The sequence below is a fragment of the Pleurodeles waltl genome, chromosome 4_2, assembly GCF_031143425.1.
Source record: "Pleurodeles waltl isolate 20211129_DDA chromosome 4_2, aPleWal1.hap1.20221129, whole genome shotgun sequence".
NCBI lineage: Eukaryota > Metazoa > Chordata > Amphibia > Caudata > Salamandridae > Pleurodeles > Pleurodeles waltl.
This window is the reverse complement of record NC_090443.1, coordinates 510,790,636-510,806,662: the sequence shown is the minus strand read 5'-3', so window position 1 is coordinate 510,806,662 and position 16,027 is coordinate 510,790,636. Positions and strand designations below refer to the sequence as shown.

Sequence of the window (16,027 nt, the reverse complement as noted above, 5' to 3'; positions counted from 1 at the left end):
TGTCCCAAAATAAATCAATCAATATACAAAAAAACTTCACAAGGAGCAGAACACTCAAAATGATAAAAGGAAAATCATGACTGAGAAAAGAACTCACAGCGAAGCAAAAGCCCCTATTGTTTTACTCTGAAAACGTATTTGGCGCATAAAATATTGAACTATTCTACAACTGTACTTAATATAGGTTTCATGTCAATACCAGCAACACTGGAGTTGCTGACTGAGATGATTACTTGCCTTCCGCTTCAAGTAGGTCCTGGCTGTTCAGGCTGAACTGTTCCCATTAGAGCAGGGTCAAGACTGATGTGCATGTGGCTATGTCCAAGCTGAAGTGACATTGTGTGCAAAATAACAATGGACTGAGATGAGGCCAAGTAATTACAAGTAGCTGACATTAATTCAAGCACACCATCACTTTTGTTTTGTACTTCAGTGTGAAATGTATGTGGCCAGTAAAATATTTCAGTACCTCAACTTACAGTTCACCTTTTAAATCTGTGCCTGATACCTGCAAAAGCAGATAGAAAATCTCATGATTTTGGACATATTTAATTCCTTCACATAAGTTGGTTCCAAGATGAGTTGGGCACCCATGCCAGAGCAAGAATGAACTAAAAATCATCCCACATAATCTCACTACAACAGAAAATTGCTCATTCGGAATGTGTGCATTGTGCAAAGACGTTTCTTTGGAGTTTGCTACCAGACCATTACCCCTTTTTCAGTATTTCTGGCAGCAATCTCATGTAAGAGCTCTGATAATAGCCTCTCTGATTATGCCAGGGCTACTACCTTAGTAGGGCTTGAATACTTGCAGTTTCAATCCCTACTGTAGCAATTTCCTTATTTTGCCACCTTTCTGCAGATCAGCATACTGGGACTGGAGGAAGCAGTAAGCAATAGTTCCAGGGCTGGAATGCATTTGAGTCTGCAAACCTACTAACCTGCATGTTTTAAAGATTTTCACCAGCTTCTCTCTAATATTTTCCCATAATAAGAAAGGTTGGACATTTACTCCTGACAATGGCAGAATTAGAACTTCTTCCAGGGTTGGGAAGAAAGTGGCTGGAGGGAAAATGAACTTGCAAATGCTCAATAGATTTTCACATGAGCAAATCTACACATCGTATTTACCCATGCTAAAATACAGTTCACAAATATTTTATAGGGGTACGACATATACCATGGGTGCACTTTTGTGACTTTCTTTAAGAATTTGGGGCCACATGTCGGTAGGTTCAGATTTGCGACCTGCAAATTGCGAGTCAGAGTGACTCGCAATTTGCGAGTCGCAAATCCGAATGTAGGATGGTGTCCCTGACACCATCTGTGATTCGCAAGGGCTTCGCAAATGCCCACCTCATGAATAATCAGGAGGTGGGTCGCAATTTACGACCCCCTTGCGAATGGAGGCCCTCACAGGGATGGTGGCCTGCTGGAGACAGCAGACGACCATGTCTGTGACTGCTTTTCAATAAAGCAGTTTTTTTTTTTTTGTAATGCAGTCCGTTTTCCTTAAAGGAAAACGAGATGCATTACAAAAACGAAAAATTAAACGTTTACGTTTCATTTTTTCAGAGCAGGCAGTGGTCCGCTCTGAATTTTTTTTTTTACAGTGACATTCACAATGGGGAAGGGGTCCCATGGGGACCCCTTCCCTTTAGCGAAAGTGTTAGCACCTATTTGAAATGGGTGCAAACTGCGATTGGTTTGCTCCCGCGGTCACAAAACAATCCTACATTGCACTGCGAGTCGCAGTTAGGAAGGGAACACCCCTTCCTAATTGCGAGTCACAAACCCGTTTTACGATTCGATAACCAGGTTACCGAATCGCAAAATTGAGTTTGTGCATCACAATGTGCTTTTTGCACGTCGCAAACAGCGAAAGTCGCTGTTTGCGACATACAAAAAGCTACCTACATGTGGGTCTTGGTCCCTAATTAGGTCTGGTGTTAACAAAGACATTTTGTTTTTATTAAACTTCTATTTCTCTCTCTTTCGGCTGGCTTTACTGTGAGTGATCGCATTCTGCTCTTCCACAAGGAGCATATTGGCACACAAAGTAGTTTTGTTCAGTGTCAGGAACTACAGTGGCAATCAGTGACGTAACGAAACTGGAGGGTGCCCCTTTGAAAAGAACATGGAGGAGCCCCCTCTCCAGACTCACTCAGGCCAGGTGCTGTGCTGAAGGGGCCCCCTGGAGGGCGGCTGCGGGGCCTTTGTTATGCCACTGGTGGCAACGTGTGCTTTTAGAGTTCAAAAACTTTTTTTTTTTTTGCCAGTGTTTGTTACAGTGTTGAGGGCCTGGTAGCTCCCACAACAATAAAGTGTTAGAAAAGCCATGTCAAAACAAGACACACATTGATGAAACTAAAAGACTTATAAAAATATGTCAGATCAGTTGGCTTTGTCAGTGTTTGTTTATTTTCATGCTTCCCATAATCATGTTGAAAATTGGTACACTGATTTTCCATTAGAAATATTTTTGGGAAATACTAGCATGCATCAACACATTTTACTAAATGACACTTCATTTGCATCTAATCAGAGAGCATTCTGGGAGCATTATACTTAGCCTCATAGCCTAAACATTTCAAACATGTGTATACACTTTTTTTTTGTACTGGAACCAACGTCAGTAGTGAAGTGTGACCTTAAAACATCTATTTACAGCACTCACCCTAATAATGAAGGCTTTCAAATAATGAACCATAAATACAAGTTCGAACACCATTATCTTTTGGAAACACATTACCTCAACTGCAGAGAGTTCCACTCTCTGTAAACAGGCAGCCAAAGGGTTTGTGCTGCAGAGGGTTGGGCCTACTTGTCCCAAGGACAAAGTAAACATAAAAACTTGTTGCCCTTGACCCCAAACAAGATGTCCCGGGCGTCGGGAATTCCACATCCCTGATTTAATTATTCCATAAAAGATTTTGGGAGTATCTCCAAGTGCTCAAGACAGGACTGCCCACGGTGAAGGAGACCAGAAAGAGAACTCGTATCTAGGTTTAATCAGGTAACATACATTTTAGGGAATGGGTAAAGACAGAAAGCGGAACTGAAGGTCCCTTAGATGCTCTAGATCAAGGAGACATACATTTTGCAGACTGGTTTTTCATCCCAAGAAGCAGCAGACAAACACCTTTTTAAAGAGATAACTTGACTGGTAACAAGATCAGCCTCCAATGCTCAACATCTGCTTGCTCTGACTTATGTTCTTCTGTTTCCACACGAGTTACACACAGATGACAACACTCTAAAATTGAAGCAAACTTAATATTGTATATTCACCATCGGATCACATGTGTGCTATTAAATACAAAAAATACGTTTTCTCTGGTATAATATTGAGAAACTGCTCACTTAAATGTTGCCAAAGCCATAGGAGAAATTTACATTTCTAGCAACAGAAATAATCATGACTATGAAGATATCCATCCCTGTGCCCTAACATCATAATATCTCCTTTCCAAATAAAAGGCAAGCAACAGAAACAGAATACATTTTATTTTGGAGTGCTTTCCCAATAAAGATATGAGGTAACAAAAAAGAAACGAACTAAGTTGATCATGCCCATCTAAATATAGTAGCATAGTTTTTATTAGTAAAAACAAACCCAACGTTTACAATAAAGAATAAATGTGATATCAACCAATAAGTCAAAGTGCCTATGATATACACACTATATTCCATATTCGCACAAAGCAACAACCAACGAGCTACCAGTCACATGTTAAAGACTCGGACCCTGCGAAAAAGGAATACTAAAACAGACTTCCACTAGCCTGCCAATGCTAGAATAAATAAATGTACACTAGATCATAGCTATCAAAACATGTCCCCGATCCTGTAACATCATACCAAACTTTTTGCCTAATGTCTCAAAAAGGGCTGCATCACCCTTTCTGTGCACACAGTCACATGAAGACATTCTTCACCTGGGCACATACAAAAAAAGTCAAACATTCCTTGCTCAAACTCACGCCGTACATTCCCTGGATAAGAAAGAGGGCCAGTGACTTTAGGTAACTGGCTCAGAACAATCAAATGAAATCTTGCGTCAAATTATTCTATAAAGGGCAACCTCCAAGAAGCAGGCAGATTAAGACACTAGACAGCCTGCCTTCCTTCATTCCATTTGCAGTGTCTTTAGCAGGTCCCGGTTTTAACAGAGGCAAACTGCTCTGGGATGTAAAGCAGATGCTCTTGGACTAAGTACAATGTACTCATGGGTCCAGGCAAGTATAGAAAAAGGTCACATTGAATTGAAAGACTACTATGTGTTCTGCTCAGGTATTAGGCGTGTCTGATCCCTCCTGGTACTTCCCTCACAAGCAGTGAAAAGTGAGGGTGGTAGCTTCTCCCTTGTATTTGTTGTGTTTGCGCAGAGCAGAACCAAACTCACTAACATTGACAAAAATACTTGCAGAATGCTAAATCCCATTTCAGCGTTGCAGTTGAGACTGATGTTTATAACAGCACCTATAATTAGCTCAGAGGCATCAATAAAATCATCACTTCAAGGTGATAACTTTGAGCAAAGGTTGGGGTGCTGGGATTACAACCCATAATTTCTTCTCAAAATCAGTAATTCACAACTATATTTCTTTCTCCATTCTCTTGTCTTCCATCCCTTAGCTTTCTTCTATTGCCTCCTTTCCAGAAGCCCTTATTTCCTGCCATCAACTTCTTCCCTTTCCTAATTTCTTGATCATTTGTACTAAAATGTATCTGCTCTTGTTTTTCCTCTCTTCCTTCTCTTAGTTATTAACATCCTACCATTTTAACTTTCCTATTATCCATTTATTTGCTTTTGCAAGTCTTCAGAGGCTTATTTTGCCTATTTCTTTCCATTCTTATTCAAGACCGCCAATCTACTTTTTACAAATCCTTTTTTCTTAATTTGTGCCTTAATCCTTTAAAGTATTATTTTTAGTTTCTACGCTCTGACCTTTTTTCCTTCCTTTCTCATTTTCACCAGACACTTCATTTCCCTCCTCTTTTCCTTCCTTCATCTCGCCATTAACAGTGTGGTGAACATTACAAGGAGTTGCTGCACTGAAAACATTTGGGCAGCTCCAAAGATCTGCTGGCCATCAGAACTTGACAGGATCAGACCTCGGTTAAGTCATACTGGCCTTGTGCACCTGCTAAAATGTGAAAGCAAGACCTGATTTAACATCTATTGTAGCGTGTACATGAACAAAGACGTATGTATTTAGGCCTCGAAAAATCTCCATGGCCACTCACTATGGCAAGTGAGATTTTACCAGGTCGAGCTATTTTTGGACCTACTGGTCTGTTCTGGCGAACGAACTTCTGTTAGAAAGGAACAGGTGTTCTGTTCATTCAGAAAACGAGAGAGCAACAAAGATGCATTTAAATCTTGTTTTGTCTTGACACATTTGTTGCCTGTTGAAAGAGAGAAGTCAAATGTCAGTTTGTCTTTTTACTGAGTATTTCTTGTCCTATCCTGAAAATGGTGTTTACTTTTTTTCCCCTCTTACTACAGTTAGATGGTTTTGTAACCAGAGTTGTCTGACAATCCTTCTGAAACAAAGGGCTGTAGGATGTCATTTTACTTCCTAACACAACATTTAAATAGCTTCTAAATAAATAGTACAAATATTTCAAAATATATCAGGAATTACAAATGCAGTTTTTTTTGTAATTCGGAAGTGTGATGCATAGATCTGAATAGGAGCAAAACAAATCAGAACACTTTATTTGGTGATGTCAAAATGACAAATATTTGGAGAAACCAGCTTTCCATAAATTACTGTTTGTACACTGTAGTTTTATCAGTAAAACTGCATGTCACTTAGAAAGTGACATGCTATTTCAATGTAAAATCTGGTGGTTGGAAATTACAGTAGGCAACCAAGTCATGCTTTAGTTATATATTCATTAAAAATGCTAATTTTGAACCATGATTAGAGAAACATTCTTGCCCTGCATGATTACAATGCTGTTAATGAACTAAGAGTAGGGCTACAGGAATTATGCAGCAAGAGATGTCCAAATTATGCAGCAAGAAAAGGCAAAATATTTGCAATAATATTACTTCATTATTTTGTCATTTTTAAACTTGGTAACTCTCCCTCTGGGCATTGGGTGCAACTCATTAGTACCAATTTAAAACCTAAATATAGCAATAAGCAACAGAAAGGTGACCAGTCCAGCTTTCCAAAGGACCTTTCACTGAGTGGCAACACGTGTTGTAGCATATTTAGTAACTTTTGAACCATTTGAACTAGAAACACATTTTTAAAAAAAAATTAAGATTATGCAGCAGATGATGGATTATATGACAAATGCAGCAAATCACTGCGGCTGCACAATCGCATAATTCCAGTGGCCCGGATTAAGAGGCAAGTCATGGACCATGGTATCCCATACGCGACTACATTTATATTATATACAGAGAAAACATTTAATCTACTAAAAAGGTTGTTTGTACAGTAAACCTGCTACACTAACATGTTTAAATGTTCTATTATATGTGATAATAAAGAAAATGGCAGCTCGGTGAATAAAAATACTTGCCTGCAATGACAATTTGAAACCAGTTTATGGGTCAACAGCATTACAGTTAGGTCGAGTAGACTAAGTCACAAGACCTTCTGGTCTGGTAACATTTTTATGATTTTTCGAGGCCTGGACTATTCTTTAAAACTACAGTAAGCCAAGGGAAGGTGATGTTTTACCTATTTCACCAAGCCTAGGCTCAAAAAAAAATGGAGAAATGTTGCAATAAAACCATCGCGGCAAGCATGAAAATGAATACTAAATAGAAGATTATCTAGCTTAAGCGTCGCCATAAAATGTAGTTTCCATCAGGAATGTTATATCCCAAGATGGGGGAAGAGTTTTGTTATTTGCTCCTTGGTTTCTCAAAACGAGCGTCTTTGATAATAGACGTACATACTGCACAAGTGCAAAAACACAAGACTAACAGTTATCATATCATTCAGTCCTTGAGACCTTGTAGTATTACTCTGCCACAGGTAGTGCACATTGCGAAGGAGGGCAACAGCAGCTTTGCTACTTGACAGGTCATAACATCAAACGGACACGCGGGTGTTCCATGGCAGTTACAGTAAAGAAAATGATCACATGCGAATAACACACTTGATAATTTCTATATAACAAGTCTGGGCTGCGAATTCGGTGTGCTGCCTACAAGCAGCATGTGGTAATGGCAACCCTACACAAGAACTACATAAATACAAAAAAACTGTTAAGCCCTGACGGGGGACAAACATAAAACACACTTCATCATCAAAATTGAGAAAACACGGTTCGACAAATGAAGGCAGAAAACTCTTGCCGGGTGAACTTTTTCTCGTACATATAAAAAGCACACATGTAACTACAGTGCATGAAATTGACCCAACAGGGTCGCCTCCGCTCCCACGCTCACCGCTGTCCACGCGACTCTTCTCATGCCGAGCGCGGAGTGCCTCTATTTCCGTCTGCTGGTCTGAGAGGAACCTCTCGAGCTTGCCCTGCACCCCTTTGGGCAACTTAGAGAGCTCAGCGCGCTCCAGGACCTGCTGCAGCACAGCCGCCATTTTTGCTTGAAACCCGACAGGAAGTAAACTGAAGAGAGCGGGAGGAACAGAAATAAGCTAGTACGCTCCCGACTGGACAGATGGGGCGTGACGCGTACGATGGGAATTGTAGTGTGCGCTATGCTTTACTGAAGTCGGCCTGTCCTACTCGTGATGGGCTCTGAGTTTGACAGCTCACCCTGCGGAGACTGAGATGTAGGCTGCAGGAGAAGCCATTCTAAACAACTATATAAAAACATGCATTGAAAAACTCGTTCATTATTCTTTCAGTTCCAAAATAAAATACCTTTTCAAACGCCAAAATGTTGCTTCAAAAACTGATTTGCCTTCAGTTCAGTTTGACTGTTCTGAAAAGATGACTATGCAACACAGGGTTTACCTCTGATTTTTGTAAGTCAACATTTTGTTAAAAATAAAGGCGCGGATTAATACGTGCATATAATTACTTTGATACTTTCATTACGTTCAGTGAATAATCTTGAACAGTTCATTAACCGGGGAGTATTTCAAGATGGCGAGCTTCTTTGCACTCACATGAGGAAGTTTTCTCAAACAGGATGTGGGGCGGAAGTTTATGTCATTTATCAATTGAGAACAATTTAGCAGTCCCCTTTGATGCATTAAAAAACGTTGACTTTAGGGAAAAGGTATTTTATTCAAAAGCAACCAATACGCATGATAATAACAATGCCTCTATTCCTGTGACATTACTTATATCATTCCAACATGGCCGCGGCGCTTGAGGGCGTAAACTGATGTTGTGCGGGCCTTTTTCTGTGTTAGTGGTGGGTTTGTAGTGACAACTCAGCCATGCCTGAAGTGGTGGCAATTGGTGAGTGTGGATTTTGGGGATGGGAGGAGAAGATTTGTGTGCTAATTGTATGCCCAAGTCCCCTGTCTTTTAAGTGAGGCTTTGTCGCGTCGGTTTCTTAGATGTTTTGTTGTTTTACATTTTGCACCCGGGAGTGCGACTCGACTCAATTAACAGCTGCTGATGTTGACCAAGTGATTGTATTTTCGATAATGGAATGTTAGGAGGCTAACTCACGACATTTGTTGGATTTCATCTATGCAGACTTACTGCCTATTTTCAGATTTCTTAATTGTGATGCTTCTATAGATTCAAGTGAGCGTGTGAATAAAAATTCATTTGCCGCATGTGTTAGAAGGGATCATCCAAGATATGCATTTTACTCTGCCCTCTCCTTCGAGAAGGCAAGTTAAAACTCTGCGTGCATCTCACATGAGCCACGTTGGAGGGTACATAAAAAGTGCATCCTGTAGTTCTACTGGTCTTTGCTGCATTTGGCTGTCAAATAGTTTCACTTTACCTAGTGTGTCCAAGCGTCTTTGATTTGCTAAGGCAGTATTATTTTTCAATATCTGGAAAGGCAAATTGGAGTACATTCAGTGCTTAGTTTGTAAAAAAAAAAAAAAAAAGTGACAGGGCTACCGCAACCTGCCTCACCCCTTGCCCCTGCAAGCCTTGTCAATAACAGTACCAGCAAAACAGCTGGCCATCGCACTCCTACAACAGCGACAATTCAGACTATTCCAGGCCCCAAGAGCTGTGAGGATTACTTGAGCAGCAGGCATTACTCCATTTAAATGTTTGTTTAATTAGTAAACAATTGTTGTGTGCTGGTCTTTAATTTAGACAAACAGTACCACCATCAGGCAGACTGTCGTTAAGTGCCAGTGCTGAGCAATGGAAACCACCGGCTCAAATTAAGTACTGAGTACATTTAACGCATATCAAGATTTTCAGCAAGGGTCATCTGAACTTAAAGAGAGGCAAGTTTTCATATACTCCAGCACAGCATTATTTAGCAACCCCTGGCAGAAAGCAATTTAGTTAACACAGATGACTCAGTATGTGAAAGATGCACTTAATTCCCTTCATGTCTTCATAGTCTGCATTTTATATTTTAGTGTATTCCATGATTCTGTGCCTCTTCATCAATATACCTTTGTAGTCCTAGTTTTAAGTTTGTAAAATATCCTAGTATTTCAAAATCTAGTACCCTAGCTCCACCTGCCCCTCCGCAAGAAGCTATGAAAAAGAAACTTCACACTTTGTTTTGTCTGACCAGTGTTGCGAATGCATTGCCAAACTGCACAATGTGTATCTCTTCAGCATTGTTGCTGGGGGCTATTACCAAGCTCTACTTTACTCCATCAAACACCTAGGGCTCATATTTCATTCTTTACTCCACACCACACAAGTCCCTCAAGCTTGACTTGTGTCTAGTCAATACTTATTGAACTATAAATCAATTTATATTTTGCGCAAACACAATGAGAGCCAAATCATACTCCAAGAATGGGTTGTTGGATTGCTTCTTTTATTGATTGTGGTGGTGCAAAATGTGTTCCCGAACGAGGTAATGTCCTTGATAGTAACCTTGATTCCAGGCTGAGAGTTGACTCGTGAGGTTTCTTCAGGGACAAATCAAAGAAGTAAGAAAACATCGGTGCAATTCGTAAATCATTAAATGCTGTGCTTCTTCAATTTATACTTTATTGTTTTGTGTGTTAGCATTATATTAAGAATTTATAACTCAAAGTACTTTATTGTGGTATTTTGCATGGGTTTTGTATCTGTTTAGGTCTTTATTGGTGGAGTAGTATGCTCCATTGTTTTGCTGGGAAAGGGAGGTGTATGGAGTGTTGTGTCCCATCCTTCCATTCCAAACAGTAATAGAACTATTGAAGAAGTAAACTGCAAGATAGGATGATATTTTCCAAGTGAAACGTTTATTTATTTTAATATGTTTCTCTCAAAAGTATCAAACAGTGTCACCTGCTCTACCCATTGTCCTTTTCAAACTGCCCCCACATACATTACCTTTTGGAATCCAAAGATGGAACACAGCACAGGATTCCACTCTGTTCCTGCAGTGCTGCATTTTCTCAGCTCGGACAATACTGGTTATTTCTTGTTCCATGCTGCATACTTTTACAGTACCTTGCAGGCATATTGGGGACTGAATCTCTGTCGCTGCAGTGCTTCATTTTATCAGCTCATAGAGCTCTGCTGGCCTCGACCCAGTTGACAGGATGGTGAGAGCTTGGGTTACCATGGCTGGCTGTGGACTTGAGCAGTGACCGGTGTCATCGGTGGCCGCATTCCTCGAAAGGTGCTTGGCTGCTCCTAAATATTCCCAGAGGCTTGGGCACAGGAATGACCACTATGATGATCTCTATTCCGCACAGCACCAGCCTGTCTGAGCATCACACAGTAAAGAGAGTGTACCTGACTTCTGCTCGCCAATCAGTGCAGGATAGCAGACCGTATGACAAAAGACCAATACTTGCGTCACATGAAGAAACAAGTCAGGCCTAGGGCAGGCTGTGTAGTGACTGCTGCATCCATCAATGGCACCTGATCCATCTCTCTTTGTCCCTGGGTTGTCACTGCCTCAAGCACCCAGCAACTCCTTGAGAGACCTCAAGCACCTAGAGCAGTGAATTCCGAAGCAGGGAGACTAGGCACTATTAATTATGCAAGACATTGAATTTCACTGCAGTAATATGGGGACAGGCACTAATGCTTTAGTCTATCCCATAGATTGTGTCACATGGCAGGGTTGTGCAGAAGTAGAGTATGGAGGCCAACACAGGGTGACCAGATCATTTACTTTTTATCTGTAGAACTAGCTTAACATTCTGTGCCTTAGTAAATTAGTACATTCTTTGATTTCTGGTTTTTTTATGCTTCAGTTCAGCTGAACCACCTGATCAAAATTATTTTGTAAAATGTAACTTCAGGATGGGAAAAGTGGTGCCTCTCACTTGGAACCACCTGATGACCCAAGAAAGGGGCCCTGTGGAACAATCTTTGTATTTGAACATGTAGATATTCTTTGTCTGGTATAACCAGATAACAGCTGTCTCCTTGTGATGTACACCTTTTTAGCTATTGCTTTGTTGTCTTCTATATTGAAACCTAACTCTCCATGGAATATATTTAGTACATCTATCAGATTCCAGCACATGGGTTGGTTTACCAGAGCAATATGAGCCCATCTCTCTGAGGAGATATGCTGTGTGTGTGATGAATTAAAGTAGTCAGATTCATTTGCATGAGAGGGAATGTTGGGCCTAGCCCTTTTTGCAGGGTTATTTGCCTTCTTCCTCCTATTTTTTTCTGACCTGTTTTGTTGGCTTTAGGACTCTTTACACTTTACCACCGCTAACCAGTGCTAAAGTGCATACGCTCTCTGCCTAAAATGTATTGGTGATTGGTTCATCCATGCTTGGCATATTTGATGTATTATTAAGTCCCTGGTATAGTGCACCATGTGTGTCTAGGGCTTGTAAATCAAATGCTAATAGTGGTCCGGCAGCACTGATTGTGTCACCCACATGAGTAGCCCTGTAAACATGTCTCAGACTTGCCACTGCAGTGTCTGTTTGTACAGTTTTAAACTGCCATTTCCACCTAGCAAGTGCATTCACTTGCCAGGCCCAAACCTTCAATTTTACTAACTACATGTAAGTCACCCAAAAAGTAGGCCAAAGGCAGCCTCATGGGCAGTGTGCAGTGTACCTAAAAGATAGGACATGTACTAGTGTGTTTTACATGTCTTGATAGTGAAATACTGCAAAATTTGCTTTTCACTATTGTAAGGCCTACCTCTTCCATAGAGTTACATGGGGATTGCCTTGAAATATCTTTGTAAGTGTAGTTTCCCATTGGGAAAATATCGAGATATGGAATTTGGGGTCTCTGAACTTACAATTTAAAACACATCTTTTGTCGAAGTTGGTTTTTAAATTGTGAGTTTGAAAATGCCACTTTTAGGAAGTGGGTATTTTCTTGCTTAACGATTCTGTGCCTCTGCCGTCTGTGGAATACACGTCTGGGTCAGGATGACAGTTGGGCTGTTTGTGAATTCACTCCAGACAGTCACACAAAGGGAGATGAGGTGTGCCCTGAATATCCTGTGCGGTCTTCCTGATCTAGAGTGGTGGTAGGAGCTGACATTTGTATCTGAATAGGGCTGGTCCTGTCCTTAGACCAAGCAGTCCCTAGCCCCCTGGAGTGTGTCTGGGGCCAGGGCAGACAAGGCAAGGTCTTGTACACTACTTCAAAGACAGAAATGGGTATAAGTAATGGACCTCTGACCCTACAAAGTTAGAATCCTTCTAGACTGAGGACATTCTGCCAGGAATAAGAGTTAGATGCTGTAGGAGGGACTGCCACTCTGCCTGTTGCTTTGCTGTGCTGGACTGCTGCTTGCTGCTTTTTTCCTGGGAGTAAAAGGATTGGACTTTTCTTTCTACATCCTGCTTCCAAAGGTTCTCTAAGGGCTTGGACTGAGCTTGCCTCCTGTTAAGAAATATCAGCAGCATCAAAGACTTCATCTGCCAGCACTTGAACTCTCTATTTTTCAAAAATGTCTAGGGTTAGTAGGGCTTCCTAAGGGCCGGCCATCCCCAGGCCCAAACACTGAGCCATCCTTCATGGAAATAGAAGCCACTGTTTTTTTAAGGCATGTTATTGTTGTTTGCACGGCATTCTAGGTAAGCAAGTATGTAGGTGTAAAGGGAATTCCATAGGATTCCTGGTTGTCACAAATGTCCAGGGTTCAAGGTTTGAAGGTTGGTAGGGTTTCCTGGGTGCTGTCCAACACCAGGATACTTGTCCGGCATCCTCACCACTCTGCCTCCACCCCAATACTAACTGTGACATGAGGGTGTTTTGAGGGGGAGGGGCGGGGTTTGGACAAAGTCTCGAAATGCTTACCCACTCAGTTGTCCCCCAAGGCAAAAAAGTTTTATGACCCTGGGTAGTGAGGGGAGCAATTGCCATTGCCAGCAGGAACACACCAAATAAAAACAGGTACCTGAACTTTAGTGGTCTTCTTGTCCAACTGTGAAGCTTTATAGGGGTAAAGTCCCTAAGTGCTCTCTCACCTGGTAGGGTAGAATGATTGTAGGTGCTTTTTGGGAGAGGAGATCCCAAAAAAGTAATGGGCGGTTTCTCTAAATTAATCTCAGCCTCTAGTAATTACTCTGTGCCACAATCGTGTCCATCCCTTTTGCCCACAATGCCATCTCAGACAGCAGCTATATGTACATTAGCTACATGCTTGCTCCAATAGAAACAGTCTAGTTTCAACTGGCAGACCCCCCTCTGAACAGGGACACAAGCACTCTCAGACGGGTTTCAGAGTATTTGGGCCTCATCATTGTGTGCAGTTTGAGTCCTACAGTGCAGTGAGCATGTGACCCACGTCTGGGCATACCCATTGCCCTGAGGAAAACAAACAAACAACAAAACTGGGCATACTCTCCAGCCACTAAAGCAGCCAATCGCTCTATCACCCTCCATTGTGGTAATAAACAGAACCATAGTTATTGACGACCTTCCCATCAAAGGGCATTGCATGGAGGAAATTTAGAAAGGCAGCTGGGAAAATCTGGCCTCAAAATAAATTAACAACACTAAAGGTCACATTTACCCAACCACCCCGGCGAGGCCTCTCTAACACAGGAGAATTTAGGGGAGGTCTTCAACATTGACGTAGATGAAGGGGATCACCAGCTCACACCCACAAACAGGACTATCAACCAACCCTTCACAAACCTGCTGTTCACATCAGAAACAACACAAAATCAGGGACACATAGACTCTGACCCTCTTCTCCTGGCAGGATGGGATGTTTTAAACAAAACCTTCACAGCCATAACAAACACTACTATTTTCAATACAGACAAAATAGACATTCAAATTAAAATCTTGCAAAGCTTAGCTACCACAACTATGGCCATTGACATTAAGCTGGACAGATAACATTCACTAATCAAAAGAGCTCAAGCACAAGTATAGGCCGACAAGGAGCTATGCACCCAGGGTCATCATTGCCACCACAGCCCAATCTTGGATAAACTGCAAGAATTGCCATCAATCATGTCGACAATAGTAGTAAACTTAAAACAGGAAGCAGGCTACGGACACATGATCAACCAACTCCAAGAACAATAAACAGACCTCAAATGAGAGTCCCCAACATCGCAACACAGCCCGAAGCATGCCCAAAACAGACGTTGGGAGCAATAACTGAATGTCCAGAAAAAGTGCACGCCCAAGAAAAAGGCCCCTTTCTTCCAGTTCTGTCCAGGAAAAACAAGAAACGGCTAAGGTAAATGCACAATAAACCATTAATGGGTCAGGAAATCAAAACCCATCCTGCACACAGAAACTGGTGCAATAACCCATTGAGGAAACTCTGAAAAAGAGTCAAGCATCAAAGGGGAATTGTTAAAACGCTCACCACCCTCCCAATCGACAGATACCAAAGCTCTGCCTCTGAGGCAAAAAATGGCAACAATTCTCAGCAGCAGATAGAGGAAGGAACCATCTCTGCTGAAAGCATGAACCAAGGAGTTTCTGGCAATGCATCAGCACCCAACAGGCCCAATGAACTCCAATTAAACTGCCCCTGTTCAAACACCCTCCCGCAGTCGACATCCTCAGGTTCTTTCCTTCAGATCTCATCCTCTGGGCCCTGGGTTGAGCTAGAGGGGAACACAGGCCCCACCACCTCCCAAGGGGCTCACCACACATCAAATCCAATGGAGCTTCACATGAACCGCGTCCAACCTGATAAATATGCAATCTCGATCCAGGCCACCCACCTGGGGGCAGTCTGTGAGAAGACAAGGGATCAATTGAACGATCCTTCCGCAACAGGTAATTCATCCTGGACCCCAAGACACTCGGGCCCATCACAAAGACCATAGTCTGCTTGTTTAATCGATAATCACAGATGTTGAAATTATATCAGCGCTGCACTTCAGGAAGCCTCACACAACTGTGCCCAATCCTCCACTGAACTCAAAGGATAAGGACACTCATACCCTTATCTTTCATCCCACGTATAAATCTCAGGGCCCTTGGGACATATTAGAGGTAACCTCTTGAGAATCTACAATGCTAACCCAGGGCTGGAACAATCAAACAGCAAAGATCTTGAGTACATAGCCTTTCTAGCACCAAGTAAGAGTGGCACAAACAAGTGCAAGTAAGTCTGCCTTAGCAGCGCGGAAAAAGTGCAACTGATACTATCAAAATCAGAGGCATTTGAACTTTGGGGTATAGAGTTTAAAGAAGTGAACAAGGCAAAGTATCCGACATTCCTCATCCTGCATGGTACCAGGGGAAAATGCAACGGAACACAGACAGCAAACCCCAGGGAGGTCATTCAGAGATCAATCCTACAGCACGCCAAGGGAGCTTCTTCCTCTTCCCCCTCAGACTAAGAGATTTCATAATCTCCATCCCACAGGAACACCAAGTAATAAGACGAAAGACGAGACCAGGTAACGGACCTGCAAAAAGAGGAAACTAGTTGGAACTAATTATTCTCTTGACCCTGACACACCCCTGCTCCCCAAGACAGGTGTGGGAACCCAGGAACACAAAAAATATTTCACACTCT

At 41.9% G+C, this 16,027-nt stretch overlaps 2 protein-coding genes across 4 annotated transcripts in view; one reads left to right on the top strand and one right to left on the bottom strand.

Annotated features, from left to right (window-relative positions):
- TPR (translocated promoter region, nuclear basket protein) overlaps positions 1 to 7,612 on the bottom strand; it is a 920,136-nt gene extending 912,524 nt beyond the window's left edge. For all 3 annotated transcript variants that reach the window (XM_069232002.1, XM_069232003.1, XM_069232004.1), the window contains exon 1: positions 7,427 to 7,612. In XM_069232002.1, coding sequence (XP_069088103.1) covers positions 7,427 to 7,577 — 151 coding nt within the window. In that variant the 5' untranslated portion in view covers positions 7,578 to 7,612. The remainder of the gene's footprint in view (positions 1 to 7,426) is intronic.
- A 698-nt stretch (positions 7,613 to 8,310) lies between these two features.
- The window catches only part of ODR4 (odr-4 GPCR localization factor homolog), a 171,960-nt gene continuing 164,243 nt past the window's right edge, over positions 8,311 to 16,027 (top strand). The window contains exon 1 of the mRNA XM_069232000.1: positions 8,311 to 8,409. The gene's annotated coding sequence lies outside the window, so the exon portion shown is untranslated. The remainder of the gene's footprint in view (positions 8,410 to 16,027) is intronic.